General features: G+C 37.3%; 1 protein-coding gene across 1 annotated transcript in view; it reads right to left on the bottom strand.

Moving 5' to 3' along the window:
• LOC143852602 (villin-2-like) overlaps nt 1-10,787 on the bottom strand; it is a 101,298-nt gene extending 90,511 nt beyond the window's left edge. The window contains exons 1-3 of the mRNA XM_077362062.1: nt 10,563-10,787; nt 6,055-6,226; nt 5,813-5,912 (exon numbers count right to left, since the gene is read on the bottom strand). Of these exons, the coding sequence (XP_077218177.1) occupies nt 5,813-5,912; nt 6,055-6,110 (156 nt within the window). The 5' untranslated portion in view covers nt 6,111-6,226; nt 10,563-10,787. The remainder of the gene's footprint in view (nt 1-5,812; nt 5,913-6,054; nt 6,227-10,562) is intronic.
• Between the last annotated feature and the right edge of the window lie 1,222 nt (nt 10,788-12,009).

Below are 12,009 nucleotides of genomic sequence, written 5' to 3'. Positions count from 1 at the left end.
AAAAGGCTAGCCAATTTCTAAGCCTAGTTGAACCTTTGTTGAAGTTACGTACATTTATAGGTGTACGAAATTGATTTCGTATATATAAATACGTACGAACTTACTTTCATACATTTAGAAATGTACGAACTTCTAGAACTTTGGTGAAATTTGCCTTCATATGCTCTCAAAACATACGAAATATGTGTACGAAATTCCAATCATACGAAAATCAGATCAGTAACCACTTTTCGAAATTTGGGCGGGAATTTTCCCTCCCATTTATGCCTATAAATAGGCCCTAGATCTAGAGAATTAGAGGATGGAAATTTTAACTAGAATTTTGGGGTGATCTTTCCCTCCAAATTTTCCAAAAAGGAAACACTTGCTAAAGTTCGTCGGAATCCGATCAGAAAATTCGCCGGAAGAATTTCGAAGGAGACTAAGGTTCTAAAGGCCTTCTCCGATCTCTTTTCTCGAATTCTCCATTGAATTCTCCATAAAGGTTGATTGAGGAATCGGAGCGCCGTCGGAATTCTCGTCAAGACTCCACTGATTACATCTTCCTTTCTTAACCAATTTTCACCTAAAAACATGCTTCCTCTTCATTTATTTTGAATTTCAAGAAAACAATTATCTAGATATAGGTGAAGATCAAGAGAATTAAGGTTGTTAGATCTAGGTTTTCACTTCAAATGTGTTAGATCTACGTTAGGAATTCAAAAATAAGATCCTGGAATTTAAATTTTATTAAAATTCAATGAGAATTTGCGAATTATGGAGAATTCTTCCATAACCCTCAATTACTACAAATGGAAATATAATTTGAATTCTAAAGAAATCCAGTAGGTAATTCATTAGAATTAGGTTCCTAATAACTCCTCTAACATCACTAGAGTTTGGATCTCGGAACTCCTAGAGAATCAAGCGAGAATTCTCAAAGAACTAGAATTTCGTATGAATTTTCGATCCATTTCGTATGGAAATATTCGTACGAAAATTAGAAAAATTCGTACGAAAAGTCAGTACTCCCAGGAAATCTTCAACATTCAAATTTAAAGTTGAATTTTGTACGAAATTAGTGATCATTATGTACGAAATTACAGAATATCCATAATTTCATATGAAATTTCAGAACAAAGATCAAATTAGTGATGCCTTTGAATCCTTTTGCAAGATCTGATTAAGACTAGGATTTCCTGGGCGGGAGTGGTGCCTAACACCTTCCACTCACGTAACCTAATATGACCTAGAATCTCGGTTAAGCCAAAGTCTTATATAGAGCTAATTAAAGGGACCTAGGCCCTTATCCTAGATGACGACTCTACAAATCTTCATCAGATTAATTTCTTATGAGGATCTCGATTTGATCTTCAGAAAAGAATTTCAAATCATTTCAAAAACACCATTCTAAGAGATCTAGAAGATCAAATCTAGAGTAAAAAAATGCTACATCATGACACCATTCTCAAAGTTGTCTCTGCCTCTACTACAAATATTACCCCATGAACGTGCACACTAAAGGATGACAGAAACCAAATCAACATGGAAGGCTCCTCATAATCCAGCAGGGTCCAAGATTTCATTTCTACAACCATCAAAGTTCATCAAAATTCATTCCCAACATTTGAAGCCGCCATTAGATGGGAAAGGAGATGGGTGGCAGTGGGAAAAGAGATGTGGAAGGGGCGGCAATGGTGAAAGAAGAACGGAGGGCGCGGCACAGAGATTGGGGGGCACTCTTTTGGAGGAGGGTGGGACGGCAATGCTAAAAGGTTAAAGAGAGGGGTGCGACACAGATTTGTGTGTGTGGGTGGGGGGCACGATTTTGGAGGAGGAGAGGGTGGCGATATTGGTGGTAGGAGGAGGAGGGGGCGGCAACACTGTGTGGGGAAGAAAGAAGTGGCGGGGTGAGGCGGGGAGATGTTGTTGCGCTACTGCAGAATCAGAACCCTAGGCTCTGATACCATATTCAATAAGACATGATCTCCACGGAAGAAGAGAAGAGAAGAAGCAGAAGTGAGGGAGGAAGTGAGAGTCTCAAGATACTACTCACACAAATGATATATATATATATATATATATATATAGAGAAAAGTGTTTCTAGTCCGGCCGACTAGAGATCATTCTCTAGTCCGCCACCCAAAAACACATGGGTCCCACATATTTTGTGGTGATCTAAAGCATTCATTTGATAGGCCTCATCATAGATAGGATGTCCACAAAAATTCAGCTTCATAGGATCTTCTTAACCCTTCGATTTGTGGAGTTAAAAAATGGACAGATTTGTAGCGGTTTATAGCCGTCCATTTTAAGCTCCACAAATCATAGGGTTGGGATGATCCTATGAAGCTAATTTCTTGTGGACACCGTCTCTATGTCAGGGCCCATCAAATGAATGCTTTGCATCACCTAAATATGTGGGACCCATGTGTTTTTGGGTGGCGGACTAGAGAATGATCTCTAGTCGGCCGGACTAGAAACACTTTCCTCATATATATATATATATATATATATATATATATATATATATATATATATAAGAAAGTTAGGGTTACATAACAATGACGTAAATAGCCTCTAACAGAGTTGATCCATGCTAGAAGGAGTTGATCCCAAGCATAATAGTCTTCATTATCAGGATTTTAACACAAAGGGATGTCTTAATTTATTCAGAGATTCTAGACCTCCCCGGCTTTTACTTCCCTTTTCTCTAATTTCTCAAACTCATCGGGAATCATAGCTATTCCTTCAAGATGGTAAAGGAGCTTGTGTTCATGAATGACCACAATGATTTGTCCTTTCCATAAAAGAAAGTTACCAAATGACTTGATAAAGATTGAGGAAGATACTCATGGAAGGTGAAGAGGAAGAAAGTAAGGGAGATAAAGAAGCCATGGTAGAGGATAAACAAATATGGAGTATGAAAATGTAGGGAAGAAAGTTGATAAAAATGGTAAAAGGAGCTGGCAGTAAAGGAGAAATGAATTAGAGGTGTATGCAGGGCTGGTGTGGAGGGTCTAGGGCTTGGAAGAATATTTGGATTGTGCATGCATTTTTTTGGGGTTTTGGAGATATGGTAGGGTTTCTTTTAGTTTTCAAAATTGTTTCTAATGTGCACCTATTCACTTAAGTGAATGCCGACATACACTCTTTAAGTAAAAAGAAAGGAGGGCCCTTGTTTTCAAAGAAAAGTCACTAAATTGATTTGATAATATGCACCTCACTTAAGTTCTGTTTATTTTAACAAAGGGAGAGAAAGGGGAGAAAGAAAAATCAATGAAGGCACCAAAAAAAAAATATTCATGACAAGGAGTTTTAAAGCGAACCTGAAGAATGCAGCAAGGTAAAAAGGAGTCGACGATCAACTCGAGCTAGTCCACGATGACACGGAGGAGTCTTGAAACTATGTTTTTAAAGATCTGGCTGAGTGGGAATGAAATATGAGGAAACTGGTGGAAAGAGAAGGGAAAAAACTTGATTATAAAGGTAAATTTAGAAGATTAGAGGATGATTGAAAAGATGAAAAGGATGTGTAAGAATGAAGATATCAAAGAGAAAGACAAAGACATTGGTGTGATGAAGAAGAAGAGAGGACCATTCCAATCTTGATCGCCATGCCTTGACACCATCTAAAAAGTAGCAATAATCCAATACGTGTGTGAGATAGAGAATATAGAAGAGAGAAAGATAGGTTTAGGAAGTCTAAACTCAATTCCTTCATTCAAATTAACAAAAAAAAATACAGCATTTTGTTTTGTTTCAATAGAATCAATACATGCTCATCAAATGACCAAAATACAATTATGTGAATAAACCACTTCTAAACAGTGTTGCATGGATTCGGATTCGCGTGTCGGGATCCGACACGGATTCGAGGTGTCAGATTCGGCAAACCCCCAACAGTAGGATTCGGATTCGGTAATTTTAAATAAAATAAAATTGAAAAATTGAAAAAAAAAAAAAAAATATATATATATATATATATATAGAGAGAGAGAGAGATATATAGAGAGAGAGAGAGAGAACATTTCCTACACACTTGTGTAGGTAAGTTACCTACACACTAGCTTAAAATACAGTGGGGGCCACATTGTTTGGGTGATCCAAACAATTCATTTTTTGCCTCCATAGTTTGAATGGTTAGGATGATCCTATGGATCTGATTTTTTGTGGATACCCTATCTATGTGAGGATCATTCAAATGAATGGTTTGGATCACCCAAACAATGTGGGCCCCCACTGTATTTTAAGCTAGTGTGTAGGTAACTTACCTACACAAGTGTGTAGGAAATGTTCTCTCATATATGTGTGTGTATATATATATATATATATATATATATATATATATATATATATATGTATGTATATATATATATATATATATATGTATGTATATATATATATATATATATATGTATGTATATATATATATATATATATATGTATGTATATATATATATATATATGTATGTATATATATATATATATATACATACATATATATATATATATATATATATATATATACATATATATATATATATATATGTATAGAGGAAAGTGTTTCTACTCGGTCCCCTAGATAAGCTTATCTACTCCTCCCTTTAAAAAAATACAGTGGGCCCATGCTGTTTGGATGATCCAAAGCATTCATTTGATAGGTCCTAACATAGATAGGGTGTGCCCAAAAAATCAGCACCAAAGGGTCATCCTAGCCCTTCGTTTTGTTGGGCACACCGTGTCCAAAATGGACGCATATAAACGTGGACGTTTATATGTGTCCATTCTGGGCACCACAAGGCACTACAAAACGAAGGGCTAGGATGACCCTTTGGTGCTGATTTTTTGGGCACACCCTATCTATGTTAAGACCTATCAAATGAATGCTTTGGATCATCCAAACAGCGTGGGCCCACTGTATTTTTTTAAAGGGAGGAGTAGATAAGCTTATCTAGGGGACCGAGTAGAAACACTTTCCTCATATGTATATATATATATATATATATATATATATATATATATATATATATATATGTATATATATATATATATATGTATATATATATGCCTTTGCATATATATTCATGAAAAATTGAGGGTAGAGGGTTGAGGCGACTTTTGTATTAAGAGAGTTAAAGGAGGAAGGGGGGCGATGTTCGAGGGTCGAGGCGGTAGGGTTTTTATTAAAAGAGTACGGGTTTTGCTTTCATATAAAAAAAGTTAAGAAGAAAATATGTTTAAAGGGGAAATATACAGGATTCACATTTCAAAAGAGATAACAGCGAATTGGATTCGCACGAAAAAACAAGATTCGTGCGGGACATGGCTACGACAAGAATCCGGGTGTGTCCCACGTGAATCCTTGTCCGATTCGGATGCGGAGACGTGTCGACACGGATTCGGCATAGGGTGGCAAAGAATCCATGCAACATAGCTTCTAAAAGACTATAATTCAAATTTCTTTAGTTTGGGTAATCAATATTTTCTTGCATTGCCATTTGACTAGATGTCGACTTGGCAATGAACATATAAAATGTTAACAATAAGACCAAAATCATAGAAAGAAAATATTTCCGCATGAACATGCAAGTATCATGGTTTAAGAATCTAAACATTTCAGGCAGGCAGGCGATATAAAGTCCCAAGTAGGAGTAAAGGGCCAATGAATTCATCCTCAGTACCCAAAATATCACACTAATAACCAAGATGATAACCAAAAATATGACAATTCGTCATAAATATTCAAGATGGGAAAATCAACAAACAAGTTATAAAGGAATAGGTACAAATGACAGCACAACCATTCCAAACACAGGAAGATCCATCCTACCTGTAAAACAATGTAAGAATCGCCCGTGTAGAATTTACCATAATCAGACTTTGGCAAGGGAACTGGCTGAAAGTTCTCAATTCGCCATATTTCAGTCCCTCTACATGATGTTAAAGTAAAAAGGCAAGAAGTTCAAATAACGAGGCCGATAGTAAGTAAATTCAATATTTCAATTCATGAAAATATACATTCTGCTGAAATTTATCTATTTGATGAAGAAGTTAACATCTATATAAGGATACACTCTTTGCCCCAAACCCTGAAATGCAGGTTCCAGAATTTTCGTAGAGCCAGCCATGATGTGACAACCCTCTCTATGATTTCTTTATAACAAAGACTTAAGAGACGGCCTTCCAAACTAACGGCTTCTGGGGTCTAAAATTCCCAAAACTGAAATAATGGAATATGCTTTTGCTGCAAAAAAAAGGAAAATACTAACAAAATCATGAATGTAAAACATATGCAACTACAAGCATCTGATAAATAAGAACACTTGAGCAATAGCTAGAATAAAACTTGTTTATTACATGACCTGAATTGAGTGGTCCAGCAGCGAATGTCATACAACCAATATTTTCAATCTTTTCATATATTACATTAACAAAAATATTAAGTTGCAGGTACAGGATCAGTTTAGTTTCTAGTAATGAGAAGAAACGAGACAATGTTTTCAGTTCCCATCATATTTTCAATCCCAGAAAAATGGCTGCTCCATATTCTATAATACTAAACGGTGGATAGTACTATGGTCATAATACCTTACAACAAATATTTCACCTTCTCCACAGATTATATTTCTAGTCAATACATCAGCAGGTTTTGAGTATATACAAAGGTATACAAATATAATCATAATGCCCACACTATTGGGAATGGCATCCCACCCGAGAGGAGAAGCTAGGGAAGAAGACCCTAACGATGGTGAAGAATCTCACTGGGATGTTGTCTGCAGTAAGGAGGTGAAGAGATATGAGAGGACAGAGGAGGGAAGATCGATGAATCTGGGAGACTGGCGGTGTCATCGGTGCCAATACACCAACTTCAAGTGACAATCCGCTTGTTGGGGCTATGGAAAGATATTTGTCCAGCCTTGATCAGAAAATACCAAAGAGGTCCTTCCAGGAATTAGGCAACCCTTTGAGGCTGAACCTGCCCGCTCAGACGGAGTCTCCTCTCCCAATCCAGCTTCCTCATACTGATACAGGGTTTCCAAATTTGTTATTAAGCCCTCCAACTTCAAGGTTTGGTACTTTTGAGCTGTCCATTCTTCCACGGCCTTCAAGCGCAGGATATGGAGAAAGATGGCTGCTTGGTGGATAGGGATGCTTCACATCCTTTTAGGTCTGGCTATCTAGATCAAGTGGCATCTCAGCAAAGTTCAACCCATTGTTTTGAAAATCTTACAATTTACGACTCAAATCAAATGGTGCGGACAAGATGACAAGCCATGTAGCCAACTTACTTAGTAACAGGCATGGTAAAAACTTCTAAATGGAAGGTCACAGTATAGAAAAATCTGGTGTGACCAGACTAAATCATCCATGCGCAAACTCGGATAAAACCAAAAAACAAACCAGGTGGGAATAATCTGGATTGATCCCAAACATGAAAATAATCCTCTACAAAAATACTAATTAAAATTTCAGATTTTCATTGAATTAACCAACTAAATATTGCACTATTCTACAAATGTAATACATCTCTAATATTTCAATTTTCTCCCTTGATATGCACCCTAAGGGTTTCAATAACAGTTTGATTATACAACTATATGAGGCCCAGGTGATGTGGAAACCCAAGAGAGGGGGGGAATTGGCTTTTAGAAGATATTTGCCCTTTTGAAAACTTAGTTACCAAATTATAACAAAAGAACAATTCCACCAATGAAATCAAGCAAGATAAAAATCTAAGTGCACAAATAAATATAAAGTAGAGAGAGAGAGAGAGAGAGAGAGAGAGAGAAGAGTGCACCAGAGATTTTTATAGTGATTCGGTCCAAACCCGGACCTACATCCACTCCCAAAACAACCGTTGATGGCTTTTACTAAAATCGATCTTCTCCACTTCAGTTAAGATCCCACAGTTACAAAACAAGGTCAAACTAGCCATTTTGGGTCACCCCCAACGGCCCTCTAATGGCTAGTTTTAACTGGCTGTTAGGCTATTTTAAAAAACCAGTTTGGCGCTCGCGGCTGGCCGTCTAAGAGCTTTTGTCCTTTTTTTAATTTTTCTGGCCTTTAAGGCCCGCGGCAGGCCGAGCCAATTGACCAAGAAATCCCAGATGGCCGCCATACACTGAACTTCCTCATTTTCTATTTTCTCTTTTACCTTCTCAATGGGACTTTGGCCCACAAGATTTCCCTTGTTAGATTATATTATTTGGACTTTTTTAGGTACCCTTGAGTGCCTCTAAGTGGGATTCTTTGGGTATTAGATTATTAAAATCTAAACTGAAGGCTTTGACATTGAATCTTCCATTTTTTCTATCTTCAAGTCTTTGTCTTCCCTCTATGGATCTTCTTCACTTGACTTTTGGCTCACTTGATCTTCATGATTGGTACAAGCCTTGATCCATGCTTCATCCTTGACTTTGATCCTTGATTGAATCTTCAACTTAAACGTAAAATTCATCAGTAATAACTTAACGAGTCAACTTGTGTTTGGAATCCTCAAAACAAGATAAGAAGATTGCCAAGGGTTGAACCATTGGGCTTACACTCTTCCACATATTATGAAATTTACAGCAAGTAAAGACATGTTGTTATTGCAATTCAAGTAAACGAATTCACTTTTTAAGTTCTTTAGTAGTGCTGGTTTTTTATAGCAACGTATACCACATTTCCCTAAAGACGCATCTATGCTCGAGCAGTTAAGTAACATAAATATTCAGAATCACCATAGCTTTAATATTAGTTTCTACACTTACAAATATTGAGAATCAAGCTTATTTCAGTAATTATTCAAGTGGTAACCACAGTTGCTAATTCGCAGAAGTACCTACTCTGCTCCGAACCTACACTATCAAAAACTAAGAAGCAAATCTAGCAGGAGCAGGGCATCAAATCCCCCCAACCCCCAAACCCCAATTAGTAAGCCATGCACAAGACCATGAAAATCAATATCTTTTGTGCTTCCCCGCACTTCCTCCATCTCTTCATGGTGGCTTCACCCACTTTCTAATGTCCTTTCATAGTCAATCTATACAAAATGAATGGGACAAAGTGACCGGTGCTTGTCTTTCTTGCCTGCTGCAGCATACATACATAGTTGCCAGTATTATCAGTGAGAACCTGCACTAAGCCCCTCCTACCTCCATCACAAAGGAAGACAATAACCTATCCAATCGGAAGAATTGAATTGCATACTTTAGTTCTAATATAGCATCTACCGCCTTTATAAACATCGTACCTCCAGGACAAGTCACGAAAAGATTCATTAAGGGCCTGCCCTCTTATTTGTCCATCCATCACACAAGTGATTGTGCACCTCGTGTCCTTCTATGACTTTCTGATAGTTGACAATTCCTTCTCGAGGCCTTTGAAGCCCAGATGATTCGTAGTTTGTTGTGAATAAGAAGTTAGTTTGCTCCAGATTTATTTTGTTACTAATTTTTTTGACATTTGCACAAATTTGTCTCTACAAAAGGCGAGTATGTAAAAGAGTTAGAAGGTTTCGGCCTTGAGAGTAATAATAAATTAGGGAGTACCTATATGAACTTTACAACAAGCTGATTGCAAAAGAAGTTAGTCCTGAGTACTTGTAAACTAAACAACCAAGTCATAACAACATAGCTAATTAAGTTGTGAAAATGAAATAAAACTACAAACTGATGGTAGACTAAACTAACCGAACTGGGTTCTCTAGGTACGCTGCGAATTATGAACTGCAAACCTAACTACGAGCTTGCCAACTATAGTAGTAACAATCAGTAACATCGGGCCCTTACAATCGTGATCTGCTTCCACCGAAGGATAATTTTGAACTCAAAAAATCTCTGTTTGTTAACCATCAGCAGGAGGGTGGATTTAAATCTTAAAAATTCAACAGCATCACAAAGAGTATAATTTAGCCTATAGCCTCAAGTTTCAAAGTTGACGTACTACCTATGCTCATACACTGAGCGGCACGCACGTTTCAAAGAATATAAGAAAATTGAGCTAAGGAAATGCACATTATCATTAAAGAATATAAGAAAATTGAGCTAAGGAAATGCATACTATCATCACAAAATATAAGTTAGAAGAATGAATTGAACTCAACCTTTGATTACTTTCAGAACTACGATAAAAGTTCAAAATTTCAAGATGTTCTCAACATTTATAACAGGATAAATCCTAGAGAGAGACAATCGCAAGTGGGAAACAAAATTTTGCACAAATTTAAGAAATAGAAATTGATCTGACCCAACCAATTACTAAATTTACAACAGATCAGAGCAAAAGAATGAAGAAACAAGGCCATAATTTTGTCCTAGCAACTCAGATAAATCGAATCAAACAAATGGAATGATGGAAAAGCAGGAGATTGTTAAAGATAATTTGAAATCTAAGCTCGAATCATAAGATCGGACAACAATAATAAAAAAGGTGGAAACATAAAAGGACAGGAAAAACAGATCTTGGATCTCAGACTGATCATAAAAGACCTTGGACCGGATCAAGAATATGCATCAAGAAGATTCTTTTTTTTCTTGTTTTCAACACTGATGAAAAAACCTTAGATTTTGAGATGGAAAGGATTAAAAAAATACCTGAGAGATCTGTGGCAAAGTTGGCGATGGAGATAACGGAATCTGGAAAGATGAGAGAAGAAAGATGATTGCTCTCTTTCTCTCCCTTGGTCCCCCTTTTAGCTTTTTGATTTCAGATTATGTTCGTTTCTTTTTTATTCATTTATATTCCCATCCAAACGGAGAAAAACGAATGAAATGAAAGCCAATGGGGAGAAGAGGAAATGGCACTCGTTGTTTTGTTGCTCCGAGTCAAGAAATGAAGGGTTACCGGTCATAGAAAGCGTACGCTCTTTCTTTCCCTGTGTGGATTACTGGCAACCGATTGTGAGTGTCAAAACAATTATTGGAGTCAAAATTATATTTAAATTTGAGTCCAATAATCGGTTTGGCACTCACAATCAGTAGTAATAATCTTAAACGAGCAGGGCATAAGTGAGTCATCGGTTTGGCACTCACAATCAGTAGTAATAATCTTAAACGAGCAGGGCATAAGTGAGTCTTCTGGCTGATATTAAAAAACCTGTTTTCCAATTAGATTAATCTCAGTCATTTACCAAATCTTGAATGGGCTGATTTCAGGCGATACACTCAGTCGCGGCTGTCGTGAAACATTGACGATTAAAAGAGTACAGAACAAAGTGATTGGTGTCATCATCAAAGTATTGTTGTGTGCAGGGGCGGAGCAGGAATTTCCACTTGGGGGCCGGCCTAATTTACATTTGCCTGCATTGGTCATTAGGGGTCCGTGGCCACAAAACTACCTAAGCATGCATGTATAGCCGTACACCTTTAAAGGGATTTTGCAAGACAATGGGGGAGCATGGCCCCCTCATGCTATATGTACCTCCGCCCCTTGGACCCCTGGTTGTGCGACTCACTTTGTTTGTGAACATTTGTGCGTAGAGAACGGTTGTGCAAAGGATCAATAGTAATTAACAATTTCCAAGTCCCATAGAGAGACATTTACGTGCAATTAGTAATGTTGATCTTGTAAACCATCAAGTCGCGATCCACACTATCTTGGCCTTGTGCTGAATAGTCTTCCCATGCCTAAGATAAAGGTGTTGGAAGGGTTGTAACCCCCGGACAAAATCGCTACATGCAGCAAAACTAAAAATCGCATAGAATAAAATATTTCTCATCAATTTCGCCCATTAACTCGGGAACCTAGGGTCTAGATGATCCGATGGTGATTCAAATAAAAATATAAGATATAAAAATACCTTTGTGACTGACCATAATATCAGTCTCTCCTTGATCTACTCCTCGAAACGGCCACGAACAATCCGATCGCCGCAGACCCGCAAGTTGAACCGATGGATTCCTTCAAATTGCGCACAATGAAGTTTGAAGAACTCTTCTTCAAACATATGTATTGATCTATATCAGCACTATTGGATGGAAATTTAATTTTTCTTGATGAAGCTTTTGGTTTTTCAAAGACATTGAACTAGAAAGCATAGAA

This window comes from Tasmannia lanceolata, unplaced genomic scaffold, assembly GCF_043159265.1.
Source record: "Tasmannia lanceolata isolate RefF3 unplaced genomic scaffold, GAP_Taslan_0.1 ptg000019l, whole genome shotgun sequence".
In the NCBI taxonomy this organism is placed as follows: Eukaryota; Viridiplantae; Streptophyta; class Magnoliopsida; order Canellales; family Winteraceae; genus Tasmannia; species Tasmannia lanceolata.
The sequence above is the reverse complement of the archived record's forward strand: the minus strand, read 5'-3'. Positions and strand labels throughout refer to the sequence as shown.